This window comes from Pseudorca crassidens, chromosome 2 (genome assembly GCF_039906515.1).
Source record: "Pseudorca crassidens isolate mPseCra1 chromosome 2, mPseCra1.hap1, whole genome shotgun sequence".
Classification (NCBI taxonomy): Eukaryota; Metazoa; Chordata; class Mammalia; order Artiodactyla; family Delphinidae; genus Pseudorca; species Pseudorca crassidens.
In genome coordinates, this window is record NC_090297.1 from 169,790,959 (window position 1) to 169,810,484 (window position 19,526).

The window sequence follows — 19,526 nt, forward strand, 5'->3', positions numbered from 1 at the left end:
TCAATGGTGTGAGTTCAAGAGTAATACAGATGATCATAAGTTAACTTATGTACATAAATATAAATAATTAATAGGAGTACAACAAAATTATATTATCCTAATGATTACAGTTTATTTCAATGAGATATTAGAACTGAAATTATATGCATATGTATATATACATGGTTTAATTTAAAAGTAAATGGAAAATAAAGCCAAATAAATTTAAGAAAAAAAAATTGAAATTCAACTCATTAAGGAGACTAACAAACTAAGCATCTTGAAACCATAATTTTTCTCTAAACTAAGGAAGATTATATCCTTTGGGTAAATCTTTCCTTTCAGTACAATGATAGCTGTTAAGACATGCAGCTTATTTATTTTAGGTCCAAGAGATATTCACAGATTAAGATTTAAACATAAATCCTTTCCCTTTCCTCTCTTCTGCACACCTTCCTTCCATTTTCTCATCCTTTATTTTACTGTCTGTTGTGATACTGTGTGGATAACATAAGTCAGTTTTGACTGAAATACTTCCAACTGTCAAAAGATACAGTAGATAGAAATGGCAATTGACAAGACTATTAGTTACACAGAAAACTTGCCACTTCATACTAAAATACTTAAAATTATGCTTGTCACACCAAAAGGAAACTAATTTTATATATATTTTAAAATTAACAATTGTAATTCCTCTTTGGTTGTTTCTTTTGTGACTATAATAAATACATAAAATATTGAGGAAAATTTCTATGTCGTTTAAAATATTTACCTAATTTATATTGCATAAAATCTTAAGGTCATAGATGATTTCTTGTGTTGGGACTATACCTTAAATTAAACTCAAAAGTTAGGAAATACTCATGCTCTTAATAGTGGTCTTAATGACCAAATCAGCTACATTAGACAATGATTCAGTATCTTAACCACTGACTTAGTTAAGAGTTCATTTTAAGGAAACATTTGAAAGTATAATTGCTCTCCCTATGTCCCTAGTTTTAATACTAAGTGTGTTTGATTATAGGATGCAAGGGTTGGGAAAAGAGGTGTAGAGGAAGATTAAAGGAGGAAAGAGAAGGGAAGAAAGGAGATGAATTATACCAAAGCCTGAGATTTTAAAATTTGGCCACCAGTTGCTCAGTTGAAAGATTTCTGAAGTTTTCCAATCCAGAAGAGTGAATTAAGCATCAAGGATATAGAGAGAGCAGGGCTTATCTATATAAAATTATTCTTCTCAACTCACAGAAGAGCTAGGTTGAACCATGAGCTGACAAACTCCACCTCTTCATTGTGCATCAGTTATAATAGCATCTAACTTAGAATTGGTCTCAATCTAAAGTATTTCTGAAATGTCCTGAAAATAGAAAAGTAATCATAATAATAGGAATAGATCTTTAAATCTACAAAGTATTACAGACCCAATTATTTCATCAGATCTAGTTAGAGCAATGGTATAACTTCCTTGTATTTCTAGGCTTTGGATTTCATTTTTTTTTTTTTTTTTTTTTGCGGTATGCGGGCCTCTCACTCTTGTGGCCTCTCCCGTTGCGGAGCACAGGCTCTGGACGCGCAGGCTCAGCGGCCATGGCTCACGGGCCCAGCCGCTCCGCGGCATGTGGGATCTTCCCGGACCGGGGCACGAACCCATGTCCCCTGCATCAGCCGGCTGACTCTCAACCACTGTGCCACCAGGGAAGCCCCATTATATTATTAATAAAATTACTGATATCAAAAGGAACCCCTCAAAACTCTGTCTTCTCTAATCAATGAAGAAATTGATAGGATTGATTGCAATTAACTTACCAGAAACATTAACGTATACAAAACCAATAGAAATAAGTATGTAATAGTTAGCTGTCAATTATTTTTTGTGTAAAATGTTTATATACAATGCAATTTAAAATATTTAAATGGAGGAACATTTTACATTGAGGTAGGAAATGGGAACTACTTTTGTTATACATTTTATTCTAATTCTTTTCTGACTTGAGTTTTTTCTATTAAAACTGAATTGAATACCATTTTTAAGTAAAAAACATATATATGTCTATGTTGTATATATAGTTTTCTATAATATATATCTACATATGCATATGAAATTACTGGAAGAACATATACCAAATTTTTAACAGTGGTTATCTTTTGGATGGTCCAATATGAACAAATATTTTCTTCTGTGTTTATCTCTGTATTACCAGTTTTTGGTACTAAATACATTTTATGTTTGTAATTAGAGAATAGTCCCAATAAATACTACTTAAATGTTATTTTTAAAAAACTGTATTGGAAATTTTACACAAGGCTGCATTTGTGTGTTTATATACATACATATACATATAAACACATACATGTAAATATGTGTATGTATATACAGGTTATTTTTTAATACCTAATGAGAACAAACTCTACTCCATACCCTAATACATTAAAAACTTACCCAGTCTACTGTATGGAAGTAAACTGATCCTGAGTTTATAAAATAAACTGTAAAAGAAATAAGAGAGAGAGAACTAAAGAAAACCAAGTGCTTCAATTTTAAAGATAGGACTAAAATAGTAAGGTTTATTTAAATGTCTGAATGCTGGATTTGGTATCTGATAAGCAGATGATTATTTAGAGCACATTAAAATAAAAGTCAAAACTTATCTGAGCAAATTTAACCAGAGCAGCAGGGTTTGCACATAGTACAAAAATGTAGTCCAAGAGGGAAGAGATATGGGAACATATGTATATGTATAACTGATTCACTTTGTTATAAAGCAGAAACTAACACACCATTGTAAAGCAATTATACTCCAATAAAGATGTAAATAAAAAAAATGTAGTCCAATCAGAGGTGAAATAACAGTGAAATTGATGAACTGTAACCTTTGGGCCCCTCATTTTGGTAGGCCCTTTCCATGACACAGGGAGGGACCCTGGCAATGTGCTCACGTGGTTATGTTTTTTTCGTAAAATTTGCAAAAGTAAGATATCACTTAATTCCACTGTTTCTCTATACTCTGCCTTATCCTCTGTCATACCTGGGTTGGGTGGTATGAGAGTGGCTGTGGACATGTTGCAGATCAAGCTAGGAAGAAGCAGAGGTAGTTATATATTTAATTTTAGTTGGATAGATTTATGTATAGATTTATGTATACATTTATGGATTTTTTCTGGTACTTCCAAGTATACTTAAAATTTGTTAGCAATCCCATGTAGGAATAACTTCCAGGAATATTCCTGCACCCACTGTGCAGACTCACCAGGAGTTACAAATAAAGGTGCAGATCTAGAGCCTGCATTGCAATACAAACATCCTAAGGGGTGTGGCTCTGGAAGTATGTGGGTAGTGGAAAAGAAACAGAGTTTGAGAGAGGGTGCAAACTGCCAGAATCTGGACTATGGAAAATCATTCCAAACTTCACATGTGTAAATTATAAATGGAGAATTTGATTCTCATCATTTCCATTACAAAATGGAAGCTCTCCCCTTTCAAAAATGAACTCAATAATACAGCATAAGCAAATAGAAATACATCATTTAACTTCTTATAGTAATGAGAAATTTAGATCAACATTCCCAGAGACAAGAGTGAATAAAATTTCCCTTCTCACTCTAGAAAATATAACAAAATTATTGTCAAATAAAGAAGTGATCAGAGAGTATGAAGCCGAAATATGGAGAACACATATTATAGAGCAGTCAGGCAGTCAATAAAACTACCGTTGTATTTTCCTATTTTGAGTTCTGGTATTTTCAGACATTAACATTTGAAATGTGTTTGAAATGATTTTTTTTATACAGCAGATTCTTATTAGTTATCTATTTTATACATATTAGCGTATATATGTCAATCCCAATCTCGCAATTCATCCTACCACCACCACTTTCCCCCCTCGGTGTCCACAGGTTTGGTCTCTATATCTGTGTCTCTACTTCTGCCCTGCAAACCGGTTCATCTGTACCATTTTTCTAGGTTCCACCAATATGCGTTAATATACGATATTTGTTTTTCTCTTTCTGACTTACTTCACTCTGTATGACAGTCTCCAGATCCATCCACGTCTCTACAAATGACCCAATTTCATTCCCTTTTATGGCTGAGTAATATTCCATTGTATATATGTACCACATCTTCTTTATCCATTCATCTGTTGATGGGCATTTACATTGCTTCCATGACCTGGCTATTGTAAATAGTGCTGCAATGAATATTGCGGTGCATGTGTCTTTTTGAATTATGGTTTTCTCTGGGTATATGCCCAGTAGTGGGATTGCTGGGTCATATGGTAACTCTGCTTTTAGTTGTTTAAGGAACCTCCATACAGTTCTCCATAGTGGCTGTATCAATTTACATTCCCACCAACAGTGCAAGAGGGTCCCCTTTTCTCCACACCCTCTCCAGCATTTGTTGTTTGTAGATTTTCTGATGATGCCCAGTCTAACTGGTGTGAGATGATACCTCACTGTAGTTTTGATTTGCATTTCTCTAATAATTAGTGATGTTGAGCAGCTTTTCACATGCTTCTTGGCCATCTGTAAGTCTTCTTTGGAGAAATGTCTACTTAGGTCTTCTGCCCATTTTTGGATTGGGTTGTTTGTTTTTCTAATATTGAGCTGCATAAGCTGTTTATATATTTGGAGATTAACCCTTTGTCCGTTGATTCGTTTGCACATATTTTCTCCCATTCTGAGGGTTGTCTTTTCATCTTGTTTGTAGTTTCCTTTGCTTTGCAAAAGCTTTGAAGTTTCATTAGGTCCATTTGTTTATTTTTATTTCCATTTATCTAGGAGGTGGGTCAAAAAGGATCTTGCTGTGATTTATGTCAAAGACTGTTCTTCCTATGTTTTCCTCTAAGAGTTTTATAGTGCCCAGCCTTACATTTAGGTCTCTAATCCATTTTGAGTTTATTTTTGTGTATGGTGTTAGGGAGTATTCTAATGTCATTCTTTTACATGTAGCTGTCCAGTTTTCCCAGGACCACTTACTGAAGAGACTGTCTTTTCTCCATTGTATATCCTTGCCTCCTTTGTCATAGATGAGTGGACCACAGGTGCATGGGTTTATCTCTGGGCATTCTTTCCAGTTCCATTGATCTATATTTCTGTTTTTGTGCCAGTACCATATTGCCTTGATTACTGTAGCTTTGTAGTATTGCCTGAAGTCAGGGAGTCTGATTCCTCCAGCTCCGTTTTTTTCCCTCAAGACTGCTTTGGCCATTGGGGGTCTTTTGTGTCTCCATACAGATTTTAAGATTTTTTGTTCTAGTTCTGTAAAAACTGCCACTGGTAATCTGATAGGGATTGCATTGAATCTGTAGATTCCTTTAGGTAGTATAGTCATTTTCACAATATTGATTCTTCCAATCCAAGAACATGGTATATCTCTCCAACTGTCTGTGTCATCTTTGATTTCTTTCATCAGTGTCTTATAGTTTTCTGAGTACAGGTCTTTTACCTCCTTAGGTAGGTTTATTCCTAGGTATTTTATTCTTTTTGTTGCAATAGTAAATGGGATTGTTTCCTTAATTTCTGTTTCTGATCTTTCGTTGTTAGTGTATAGGAATGCAAGAGATTTCTGTGCATTAATTTTGTATCCTGCAACTTTACCAAATTCATTGACTAGCTATAGTAGTTTTCTGGTGGCATCTTTAGGATTCTCTATGTATAGTATCATGTCATCTGCAGTGACCGTTTTACTTCTTCTCTTCCAATTTGTATTCCTTTTATTTCTTTTTCTTCTCTGATTGCCACGGCTAAGACTTCCAAAACTATGTTGAATAATAGTGGTGAGAGTGGACATCCTTGTCTCCTTCCTGATCTTAGAGGAAATGGTTTCAGTTTTTCACCATTGAGAATGATGTTTGCTGTGGGTTTGTCGTATATGGTCTTTATTATGTTGAGGTAGGTTCCCTCTATGCCCACTTTCTGGAGTGTTTTTATCATAAATGGGTGTTGAATTTTGTCAAAAGCTTTTTCTGCATCTATTGAGATGATCATATGGTTTTTCTCCTTCAATTTGTTAATATGGTGTATCACATTGATTGATTTGCATATATTGAAGAATCCTTGCATCCCTGGGATAAATCCCACTTGATCATGGTGTATGATCCTTCTAATGTGTTGTTGGATCCTGTTTGTTAGTATTTTATTGAGGATTTTTGCATCTATATTTATCAGTGATATTGGTCTGTAATTTTCTTTTTTTGTAGTATCTTTGTCTGGTTTTGGCATCAGGGTGATGGTGGCCTCATACAATGAGTTTGGCAGTGTTCCTTCCTCTGCAATTTTTTGGAAGAGTTTGAGAAGGATGGGTGTTAGCTCTTCTCTAAATGTTTGATAGAATTCACCTGTGAAGCCATCTGGTCCTGGACTTTTGTTTGTTGGAAGATTTTTAATCACAGTTCCAATTTCAGTGCTTGTGATTGGTCTGTTCATATTTTCTATTTCTTCCTGATTCAGTCTTGGAAGGTTGTGCTTTTCTAAGAATTTGTCCATTTCTTTTAGGTTGTCCATTTTATTTTTTTGGCATAGAATTGTTTGTAGTAGTCTTTTATGATGCTTTGTACTTCTGCAGTGTCTGTTGTAACTTCTCCTTTTTCATTTCTAATTTTATTCAAGTCCTCTCCCTCTTTTTCTTGATGAGTGTGGCTAAAGGTTTATCAATTTGTTTATCTTCTCAAAGAGCCAGCTTTTAGTTTTATTGATCTTTGCTATTGTTTTCTTTGTTTCTATTTCATTTATTTCTGCTCTGATCTTTATGATTTCTTTCCTTCTACTAACTTTGGGTTTTGTTTGTTTTTCTTCCTCTAATTCCTTTAGGTGTAAGGTTAGATGGTTTATTTGAGATTTTTCTTGTTTCTTGAGGTAGTCTTGTATTGCTAGAAACTTCCCTCTTAGAACTGCTTTTGCTGCATCCCATAGGTTTTGAATCGTTGTGTTTTTGTTGTCATTTGTCTCTAGGTATGTTTTGATTTCCTCTGATTTCTTCAGTGATCTGTTGGTTATTTAGTAACATATTGTTTAGCCTCCATGTGTTTGTGTTTTTTACATTTTTTCCCTGTAATTGATTTCTAATCTCATAGCATTGCAGTTGGAAAAGATGCTTGATATGATTTCAATTTTCTTAAATTTACCAAGGCTTGATTTGTGACCCAGGATGTGATCTATCCTGGAGAATATTTTGTGTGCATGTGAAAAAGAAAGTGCAATCTGTTGTTTTTGGGTGGAGTGTCCTATAAATATCTATTAAATCTGTCTGGTCTATTGTGTCATTTAAAGCTGTGTTTCCTTATTAATTTTCTGTCTGGATGATCTGTCCACTGGTGTAAGTGAGGTGGTATAGTCCCCCACTATTACTGTGTTACTGTCGATTTCCTCTTTTATTTCTGTTATCAGTTGCCTTATGTATTGAGGTGCTCCTATGTTGGGTGCATATATTTATAATTGTTGTATCTTCTTCTTGGATTGATCCTTTGATCATTATGCAGTGTCCTTCCTTGTCTCTTGTAACATTCTTTAAAGTCTATTATATCTGATATGAGTACTGCTACTTCAGCTTTGTTTTCCATTTGCATGGAATATGTTTTTCCATCCCCTCACTTTCAGTCTATATGCGTCCCTAGGTCTGAAGTGGGTCTCTTGTACACAGCATATATATGGGTCTTGTTTTTGTATTCCTTCAGCGAGCCTGTGTCTTTTTTTTTTTTTTTTTTGCGGTATGCGGGCCTCCCACTGTTGTGGCCTCTCCCATTGTGGAGCACAGGCTCCGGACGCGCAGGCTCAGTGGCCATGGCTCACGGGCCCAGCTGCTCTGCAGCATGTGGGATCTTCCCGGACCGGGGCACGAACCCGTGTCCCCTGCATTGGCAGGCGGACTCTCAACCACTGCGCCACCAGGGAAGCCCGAGCCCGTGTCCTTTGGTTGAAGCATTTAATCTATTCACATTTAAGGTAATTATCGGTATGTATGTTCCTATGACCATTTTCTTAATTGTTTTGGGTTTGTTTTTGTAGGTCCTTTTCTCCTCTTGTGTTTCCCACTTAGAGAAGTTCCTTTAGCGTTTGTTGTAGAGCTGGTTTGGTGGTGCTGAATTCTCTTAGCTTTTGCTTGTCTTTAAAGCTTTTGATTTCTCCATCCAATCTGAATGAGATCCTTGCTGGGTAGAGTAATCTTGGTTGTAGGTTTTTCCCTTTCATCACTTTAAATACGTCATGTCACTCCCTTGTGGCTTGTAGAGTCTCTGCTGAGAAATCAGCTGTTAACCTTATGGGAGTTCCCTTGTATGTTATTTGTCATTTTTCCCTTGCTGCTTTCAATAATTTTTCTTTGTCTTTAATTTTTGCCAGTTTGATTACTGTGTGTCTCGGCATGTTTCTCCTTGGGTTTATCCTGCCTTGGACTCTCTGTACTTCCCGGACTTGGGTGGCTATTTCCTTTCCCATGTTAGGGAAGTTTTCAACTATAATCTCTGCAAGTATTTTCTCAGGTACTTTCTCTCTCTCTCCTCCTTCTGGGACCCCTATAATGTGAATGTTGTTGCGTTTAATGTTGTCTCAGAGGCCTCTTAGGCTGTCTCCATTTCTTTTCATTCTTTTTTCTTTATTCTGTTCGTGGCAGTGAATTCCACCATTCTTTCTTCCAGGTCACTTATCCGTTCTTCTGCCTCAGTTATTCTGCTATTGATTCCTTCTAGTGTAGTTTTCATTTCAGTTATTGTACTGTTCATCTCTGTTTGTTTGTTCTTTAATTCTTCTAGGTGTTTGTTCTGTAATTCTTCTACGTCTTTGTTCAATATTTCTTGCATCTTCTCGATCTTTGCCTCCATTCTTTTTCCGAGGTCCTGGATCATCTTCACTATCATTATTCAGAATTCTTTTTCTGGAAGGTTGCCTATCTCCACTTCATTTAGTTGTTTTTCTGGGGTTTTATCTTGTTCCTTCATCTGGTACATAGTCCTCTACCTTTTCATTTTGTCTGTCTTTCTGTGAATGTGGTTTTCCTTCCACAGCCTGCAGAATTGTAGTTCTTCCTGCTTCTGCTGTCTGCCCTCTCTGAAATGATTTTTGCTCATTATAAAAAATATTCCTTTTCTTGTATTTGTAACTTTGTATGCTATCTTCTTAAAGGTGGATCCCCAAATTGTATAAGCTTCAAGCCCCACAACACATGAATCGGCCCCAGGTCACATGTATAGGAGAGATTTACAGTGTGCTGGCTAAAGAAAACAAATTTTAAATAACTTTTAAAATTTAGTATATTGAAAAGAAAAATATAAATAAGAAAAGTAGCTAGGCACTTTTCTACTTAAGTGGTCTCTCTTTTAATTAATTTTTATTTTATTTTTGCCTCTGTCTGCATTTTTCCCTCTATTTCTTTGATGCATGATTGTTAAATGATGGCAAGGAGAGAAGTGTGGAAAAGGGATTCATTTTGGGGACACAACAAGATATTTTCTTTAACCACTTCATCTGTCTCTTCAAAGAATACTGATAATGGATAATTTTATCCCTTTCATATATTACAGGATAATAAAAACTATAATGTTAAAGAGGAAAGAAATAAAATGTAAAAGTTAATAGCTAATTCATTCTCCATGGTAGTTCAGTCCTTGGCCTTTTCTGAACAGAGAATGCCAATAGTAACAAATTATGTGATGATTATGTGATATGGATAGTTCACTTGGGACCAAGAACAAATGACCAAACTTCAGGACCTGCCTCTTAAACTATGGATCCAAAGATCATAGGTCAGAACTTTATTCACTACATAATCTTCCTGAAAGAATAAATCTTCCAAGTGTCCAGAGGAAAAATGAGTACCAAACAATAGAATTTTAGTCACCAGAAAGATAACTGCTACTTTACAGAATATTGTGGGGATAAATAAAATAAAAGTGCTTTGTGCTATTCATAGGAGCGCACCATAGAAATCTACATTATGTTCTGGCTTGTTTCACTCATTTATATGCAGGCCCTAGTTTTTCTCCATCTTTGTACATGAACTCACTTAGAATCAGTTTCTTATAATACTAAACCATTTCAGAGAAAGCATAAAAAGAGAGTTCAATGAATTGCAGGTAACTCAAGGAGCAGTACATAATCAGAATCCTGGTGCTTTCAAGAAGGATAACTGGATGATGATAAACCTAGAGATAGAGAGAGAGAGAGAGAGAGAGAGAGAGAGAGATCATCCTAGAAACTAGGAAGGAACAAAATTAATGTTTTGAAGTGAAAGAAGTGGTTTTATAATGATCAAGAGGTCTAAAATGAACCCAAGAGAGTCTTTATAGGGGTATGTTTTAATATCACACTTGAGTTTCCCAACCATTTCTGTGGTACACCATTGCCTAAGGACAATGCCTTATGAGAAGACTCCGCAAAGATACTTTCCAAATACACCATATATATGAAGACACATCACACACACACACAAACACACAGAGGCAGGTGCACCCTGAAAGGCTGCAGTTCTTCTGTTACTGCAGCACCTCAAATTAAAAGTGAGCAATCACATATTAAGTACTTAATATATGTAAGGCATAGAAACTTCCCACTTATGATACTGGAAAGATAGAGTTGAAAGCAATAAATGATTTGGAGGACTTACTATACTTCTTAATTTTTGCGTTTTTTCATCTTATAAGATTTATCTTGTAAAGATGTTGTCCATACCAACAGACCACCACTTAATTTTTGGTATATCAAATTTACTTTTTAAAATGAAGGGATTGTCCTTCTGTATACAAATGGGATTTCATATAATTTTCAAAACAAAGTAGCTGAAGCCATTTGTTTCTCTAAAAAATAAAGTTTTGTCAATATTAATCAGAGTATGGAGCCTTTTTAAAGAATCATAAATAACTGAAAGTTGTTATCTCAGAGTTGATAAGAAAATTTTAACTACCCACTAAAGGAAAAACATTAAAAATCTATTATATAAAGATGACATGAAAAATATTTCCACAAAATATGTATTTTAATTAACTATATAATTTTTCATTTTAGTTTTAATTTGAATATGTATAAACTATTAAATTCCATAACTAAAATAAAATGTACATAGTTTTAATATACTGAGTTATAAGTATATCTTATATTTATTTATCCTTTTTATTGACATATTAAAATTTAAAAAAACAGGGTAACATTTTCACTAATCGGGAAATTATTAATGTGTATAATTTTATATAATAACCTATATTTCTAAATATTAATTTTTCTGAATAGATCTTGAGCTTTACATTTGTATCTGCAACTTTGCTGATCTCCAGAAGGATACTTAAAAATTCTGGCAACATTTCAGAGGCAGTATCTTTTAATGAATCCAACAATAGGCCTTTGCATATATCTGCCAGTAGGTGGAGCAGACAACATAATTTACTACCCAAGAACAAGGACGAGGGAATGAAAGTCTGTTTATTTGGAATAAAACAAATCTGCAAATGAGATTTTCTTCAAAGGGAATATGTCCTATATGTGTTAGATTTAGTTTGACTGGTTACTGAATCAAAATAAATAACTATTAAATAATCAATCTTTGCAGAAAGATAAATTAAATTTATGAATGGAAGCAGAGTGTGCATTTTACTTATTCAAATCAACTAAAATTAGCTTTGTTTTCACAAAACTTTTACAGGGACAGAGACTTTTTGAAGTGTTCATTTAATAAGGGCGCTAAACCAATCCTGTTTTACAGGTGATGGGGTGCATAACAAATAGTATTTTCTGGGAAATATAATTGACTAATCCTATTATGTCTGTAGCAACAAATTAACCTTATTACTATTAGTAAATGGTGATTGATTATTTATGCAAATAAGTTACCATGTTCAGCTTTCTGATTGAAATAAACATAAACAAAAGGTGCTTTAATATGACTTGAACTTTTTAATTAATAAAACCCTGAGGGGTCTATTAATTCACTCATTGCAATATTAGTTATTTACTTGTGTAATTCTTATTAATGCTAATACATTTGCTTGCATAAAAATGAGATAATTATTATCACTAAAAATTAGTAATAGATTTTAAGATGTACATTAGATTTATACTAAAAAAAGGCTTAAAACTGACTTTAAAACTATGCTGTCAGTTATGTCAGTATATCAGCATAATCATCCTAAAATTAATACATTAAAAAACACATGACTTCATTTATTATCTGTACATGAATTCACATATTCACAATTTTAGCTTACAAAATTCTCCACCTTTTCTTATGCATTTATTTGTCTGAATTAATGTTTTATTTCAACTCATCTAAATTAAGCTATATTAGAACTATGAAAATTTAATATGAAAATTAGTATTCTAGAAACTACATTAACATCATTCCTAAATTATTGAGATCACCAATAAAACAGTGTTTTTCTCCTGTCTAACAATGCTGTTAGAATTATTCCGTTCAAGCAGCTCAAGAAAACTTTTCTCATCCTCATCTACTTCTTATAAAAATTACTTAGGTTTCAATAGTTTTTCAGTAAATTTTAAAATATCTGCACAAATTGAGAGTTAAAACTTACACAAGCCTTTCAATATAAATCAATTCATATTTTGCATTTATTTTGTACTTAAATGTGTATTTAATATAATTTGAAAACAAAACTCTAAAATCAAGCAATGCAATTAATCTATAAACATATGACTTAAGAATATTTTTAAAACTGCAGCTTCATTTCTTCTCAATAGCCAAGTCATTCTGAAAAAATCATTAACAGTACTCGAAATGAAATATGTATCTTTAATTCTCTGATTCTTGCTTAGGTTTGGAAAAGTATTTAAAGATTTTTATTAAAATAAAATAGTAAATGGAATCAGCAAAACCATAAATATAGGTTGTAAATTTCAGTGAGACTGTCTATATAAGCTGTAACAGAAAGTTGGCAATTTCCTTCCAGCCCCCCCAAAAATTGTCTGGCATTAGACTGAAATTAGATGGAATGCTTCTTGTGGTTAAGGAGCATAATATACATTTGTATGACCTGATCCTAGTCCTAGCACAGTAGCAGAAAGATTGTAGGTACTCAAAAATATGTTATTTGAAGTAATTAACTGATGAATTTTAAAGTTAAGATTTATATTCACTCTATTTAGTAAATATCAGTGTTGCATATTTTTGTGTAGGTGAAGTTGATTTATAATTGTACCTATAATATCAGTTTTAAAATTCGACTTTTTAATTTCATGATGAAAAGCACTAATTTAAAGCTAAGTAAAGCAAATCTGGTGGATATAAGGAACAAAACATTTAAAATTTCCAGTACCATCCTGTTAGTACAAGCAATCCCCTGACCAAAGTAAACAGATGAGACCAGGATGATGCCACTATTCTACTTTATCATGAAAGAAAGAAAAGGAAGGAAGGAAGGAAGGAAGGGAGGGAGGAAGGATGGAAGGGAGGGAGGGAGGGAGGGAGGGAGAAAAGAAAGAAAGGAAAAAGAAAGCCTCCCTCAGGAACAAAAGTGTGCCCAGAGTTTCAAAGGGCTGTCCCTTTATCTCTAGTTAATTGTGATCGAATATTAAAGACCACTGTGACAAAATACACCAACTTGCAAGATTCTAATGAAAACCCCTGACATTTTAATAATATTCCTCTTCAAGGGAGGTGATTTAAAAACATCATTTCCTCTGTATTGCCCTCAGGTCTGTGAAGCCAGGTGTGAAATGTAGGGTAGGCAACACCATTATGAAGATTTCTAACTAATTTTCTTTAATAACTAAAGAAAAGCAAAGAAAGGAAATGAGAAAATGAATGCTTCCAACAGCTAAGACAAATTGAAGAACACGAAAGTGTGGAATCTTAGTTTATCCTTGACAGGTTAAATTCTAATAATATGATTGTTATCATTTACTGAATGTTCTCTAAGGGCCTGGCAGTATTTTAAATACATTACATTTAGTCCTCACAATGTTCTCTCAAGGTGCAGAGTGAAACAGAGGCTCAGACAATTCTAGGTAATCTCCTAATACCTTACCCTAAGTGAGAGAGCTTGCATGCCAACTTAGCTCTGACTGATGTAAATGTTCACACTCTTTCTACTGTACCATAGCGCCTCAAAAAAGAAACATTTTATTGGATGCCAGGAAGTTCTGGGGACAAGTGATCACTAAACTAAAATTTATATACACTGATATTACTAGCAGCCAACATGGGATAAACAGGAGAAAAATGAGATACTGCACTGACAGCTTGCATTGTTAATACAAACATACCTAAAACATAATGGTAATATTGCTTGAATATTTGTTAAGGTCCATGAGCCAAGTCACATGGTCACGTTTGTGAAATAATTTGTTAAACCAGGCACTTAAATGAAAAACCGAAATGAAATCAAAATACTTTAAAAAATAATGTATATAAAATATCTATCATACTCCCTGACACATGGTAAGCACTCCGTGGATATGTGCTATTATTTTTATTAGTAAAACATCCAAGTTTTTATGGTCTTTCTAAATTATTCCACTATACACCCAATAACTAAATAACCCTGGCTAAAACAGAATTAACAGATGTTTCAGTTAAATCTGATTTCACCATTTTTAAGGTTGCTTTCTCTATCACACTACCAATCCTAAGTATAAACCACACAATTAGAACTCAGATTAAGTTTCAAAGTATAAAGAGAGTTCAAAGTTATCATAGAAAACACTGTCCCCAAGAATTATTACTAGGTTTAAAGAATTACAGGATATATTTATAGCCCCCCTTAGTTTCATCAAAATTGAAATTACTAGTAACTAAAGTTTGAAAAAAATGTTTTGCTAATAAGAATCCTTGATCTGTAATTCTATATCTGTAAAATGTAGCCCACTAATCAAACGACTAAAACATTTACATTGTTATGGATTTTATAATAAAAAGTGAAAATACTTTTACCTTTTATTTTTAAAACTCTCTTTAAATTATTACCTAAGCATATTTAGAGTTGAAAGACCTCAGTTTGAATACCAGAGCTATGACTAGTAGTTTTGTGCCTATGACCAGTCACATAATTATCTGAGTTTCAGTTTCCTTGCCTGTTAAATAAAGACAATTCAGCTACCCAAATCCAAGTAAATATTACGATAGTCATCATTGTCATTTCAACTACCAAATAGAAGCTAGAGGTACAGGAGGCCTGTTTTCCAAACTTACATGGCCAGCCCAGTACTTAATATGGTTTCAACTTTGGATGCCTCTAAGGAAGACATTCAGGCTCAGCTCTCACCCTCTCCCTCTGGGACTTCACTTGCCCCTCCCTGTCGGAAGACATCTGCATATGCGACTCAGCTAGAACTCTAAGACTGGACTTGAAGTCTAGGAGAAAGAATAAAAACCAAGAAATTGCTAGTTTCCAGCCTCAAGCTCAAGTAACAAAACACATCTCATCCCCCAAATTCATGCTGTTTTTTAATCGTATTTCTTTGTGAGCAGAATATTCGACATGCAAGTTTTTTTTTTTTCTTAGCAACTATGACGAGATCTGAAGCAGTAAAATCTTCCCACGTATCAGAAAAGAAATTTCTAAGTATTCCAAATCCCACACTTATATTTCTATATGAAGATGCAACTGCTCAAGCAGTATGTTTAAAAGCTATACATGAAAACTGCCTCGGAATTTATCAGATTAATAGAATAGAAAGGATGCAAGAATGGTTTTAATCTCAACATTCACTCAATTAACAGAGAAAACATGAAAGTGACCTCGGCTTAATAACTTCTTAGTTCTTGATCAATTCACAACACAACGATAAGCCACTCAGGCTGGATTTGGAAAGGAAGGTTATGCCCTTCGTGGCGGATCGCAGTGCTGACTTGGACCTTTCTGCCAGCCTCGCCCGGCTGCCTCTATGAAGCTGCTGTCAGACCAGCCGGGGTGCCTGCGTGCACCTACACAGCAGCACGGAATTGAACTCGAAGTAGTGTCTTTGTGATATCTTTTCAACAAGTCATGTCCCATTCAGCCTGCTAGTTTATCTCTGTCAGGCTGGGTGCCCAAGTGGCTTCCGCGAGCTGTCAGGGACAGGTAGACCAACCTGCTTTGTGCTGAGGAGGTAATGCATCTTTCGGGCTTGGTAATCTCTTTTCTTCTCCTCCCTTTCCAGGTCGGCCTTCTTCTCTTCCCTTTCTTTCATCTCTGCAAACTCCTCCAGAGCCTTCCTGCAGGAATCAGTTTGTGGTTATTCATGATACAAAAAATCTGCTAACCTTTTAATTCTTTCACTGATGAGAATCAAGTAAGTTTTTGAGGGGTAACCATTGTCCACATCCATCAAAATCAGTGGTGGAATCGAACTTACTGGCACATTCTAGGGGAATCTTTGCAATCTTTAAAAAGCATTTAAGTGATTTTTCAGTGGTGAAATTTTGAAAATCAAGTATCTACATATTATAATCAGTTCAATAGCTGAGGAACTGTATCAAATGCAAAGTAAGTTAATTACTATGCTATCATTTTCTTTGGCTATTTTGGACTTAGTTAAATATCCTAAGAAAACATCTGGGCTATTGATTTCCTTTAAATTTGGTATTTACCAAGTTCTCATTGTTTACTTTACACACTAACAGGCTAATTTAAAAAGTGTGATGGGTTTTTACACATATACTTAATTTATTCTAAGTTTACTTCAGTTAAACAGTTTAAATAATATCAACAAGATTACATATATTATCCTGTACTTGAAAGGTTGACATTTTGTTCAATTATATCAATAATTAGAATAAAAGCCAAATTGGGTGCATAAGTTCACAACTTTCTAAGTGTAATAAATTCCATTAAAATAATGAAATTTTCATCACTTATGTATATGTATTTTAAAAATTTAAACAAAAAATCACCTCTTAAAATATACTTTGTGACAAATACCTGCTAAATAGAATATTATCAAATTATGGAAGAATAAATCCTTTATTTTCATAGAACAAGTTTAACCACTCATGCTAAAATGTTTTGAAATTGTACTTTATGCTTTTAAAAAACAGATATGTAACTTAGTGTCTAGTTCTATAAGTAAAATTTTAAGTAAAGCATCTGGGCACATACCTCAAAGATAGCAGGGGAAAGTAGAGGGGAGAATTCCAAAAATTAAAAAAAAAAAAAAAAAAAAAGATTCTCATTTCTATTTCAATGACTGGAAATATTTTTGTTGCAATTTTCTGTTAAAGGCTACTAATACAATACTTCATACAAGGTTACTTATGAAACACTCTGACGTTTAAAAATCACCATGCTCTGCTATTGCAGCAGAGCTATTTTTTCCAACATAAGGTTAAATTGCAAAATAAATGAATTACTTGGAGTGGCATGGCCCTCATTTTGCCACCCTTCTCTTGAAAATTGCTTATTAATATGAAAAAAGGAGTCAGAAAATAGCCTGTTTTACTTTATGCATAGTATTTTGGGGGCTTCTGCACCCACAGAGCTGGGCTGGCTGCACATTTAGATTGTGCTGGCAGGCTGGTACAATGACCTTTCTGACCTGCATCTCAAGGCTATTATTAATCGCTAAGTAACCTGGTAAAGCCAAACAAATTTGTTTCCATTGAAAGGATCTCTATCTGTGTCTGAGAATTTGTTCTGTACCAAACAAACCTCATTAACTGTGTCCATTTTTGACAAAGAACCAGGAGTTACAGGGATTGGCGACCTTTCTTTGTCCTTAGGTACAAATTTCAAGGCAGTTACATATGAATAAATGAGAATTTTTACCAGGAAAAGTAACAATCATATGTTACATAAGGAAGTGAATACGTCATTAATTTTCACCTTTACTTTTGATATTATGTAAAAAATAAATATCTCTTCTCTAATTCCTCTTATAAGTCTTTAAGATAATTTAAAATAACCAATAAACTGCCGCTATAAGGATAATTACTCAGATATGCAGGTATCCAATTTTATGTTACTCCAAAGATAATGACAGGAATTTTCTGAGTAATCACAAAAATTAAAACAACACATCTAAAAAGAAGTTTGTGTTCTATAAATAATTTAATGAATATGAAGAGATCTTACATAAGAAAGAAAAAAGGCCCAATAAAATTGAACACATACATGAACAGGCAAGGTGCAAAGAAGTAACTAGGACTTGGATACGAAATGAGGGTGGAAATTACTTGAAGCAGTAAAAACCGTCCATCTTCAGGATATGGAAACATAAAATTAAAACAATGTGTACTTGGGGAGCTTGACAAGGAGAGTTAAAACTGAGAGAGGTGTAAAAGAATGCCAGTTTCCAGTATATAAAGAAAACACAGAGTAAATCTAGAAGGAACTGGGAAGCCTTACAAATAAATCCAAGAAATTTGACAAAACCCTAGAAAAACTAATCTGGGGTAATCGCAAACCACAAAAATAATTAATTTAGTCAATTCATACAATTATTGAAAAAAAATCAATCTAAAGTTGCTAGCTGATTTATTGCCCTACTTGAGAGTATACAGTTGTATTGAACACCACAATTATATTTATGTTAAATAACCAAGTAGGAGGAGCTGAATAAATTATTTATCCTTGATATACAGGTTTTTGTTATAGCAATCTAGATGAAGATATGGCTCAGTGTAAAGGATGCAGTAAAAAATTATATCCCATTAAAGATTAAAAGCTGGAAACCATTGTAACTAGGGCTCCCTGCAAAAATATAAAATTTACCTATTTTTTAATCCAGCAATTTTTAAAATGCTTTTTAAACAATTAAAAATTTCTCCAAATAGTTTCAGGTTATGAATATTTTTTTAATTTCAGGTGTATTGACTTATTTCTATCTTCAAAAAGAATCCTGTGATATATATGGGATAGGTATAACTAATTACCCTATTTTACAAATATGAAAACACATAAAGAGATGAAATGACCCATTCTGAATAACAAATCAGTTAATGGCAGAAATGGAATTAGAATCCCTAGATTTGCAGATTCTCTAACCACAGACCTGGCTATAGTCATCCTGATACAAGAAATACTATGCAGAAGCTACTTTTATTGAAGGAACCATGATTATTTTCTTTTATCTTATGATCCTGTTTCCTATTATATAGTTAGAGAAACCAGGATAAGTCCCCAGACTTTCTGTACCAGTTTTTATATATACAAAACATTTTGTGATATTAGTTTTAAAATAAAGGCAAAAATTACTGAAACTATGTAAAGCTTTACATATTTGAATATATTTTGCTAATGACATCTATAATGATAATAAAATATTTACATATTCTAATCGTGATAACAATAATAAAAATAAGAATAGCCACTTGGAGGCAATATAGTAGAGCAGTTAAACAACATAGACTCTGAAATTACACCTGGTTATAAAATCTCTGCTGGGCTACTTACTAGCTGTTTAATCTTTGAGCCTCAATATCCTCACCTGTAAAATGCAAATATATTATCAGTATTTGTAGCTTCTTCATCAAGCTATTGTGAGGATCGAATAGATGAATCTATGTAAAGTGCTCAGAGTAGTGGCTGGCACGTAGTAAGGTGCTACATTAGAGAATGTTTCCTGTGAGCTGCGTACTAGGTTACATGCTTTATCTACATAACTGAATAGGAATCTTTTATGCTTTCTTAAATCCCGTC

General features: G+C 33.8%; 1 protein-coding gene across 5 annotated transcripts in view; it reads right to left on the bottom strand.

Annotated features, from left to right (window-relative positions):
* The window catches only part of SPATA17 (spermatogenesis associated 17), a 205,036-nt gene that overhangs the window by 106,512 nt on the left and 78,998 nt on the right, over nt 1–19,526 (bottom strand). For all 5 annotated transcript variants that reach the window (XM_067729735.1, XM_067729737.1, XM_067729736.1 and 2 more), the window contains one exon: nt 15,982–16,105. In XM_067729735.1, coding sequence (XP_067585836.1) covers nt 15,982–16,105 — 124 coding nt within the window. The remainder of the gene's footprint in view (nt 1–15,981; nt 16,106–19,526) is intronic.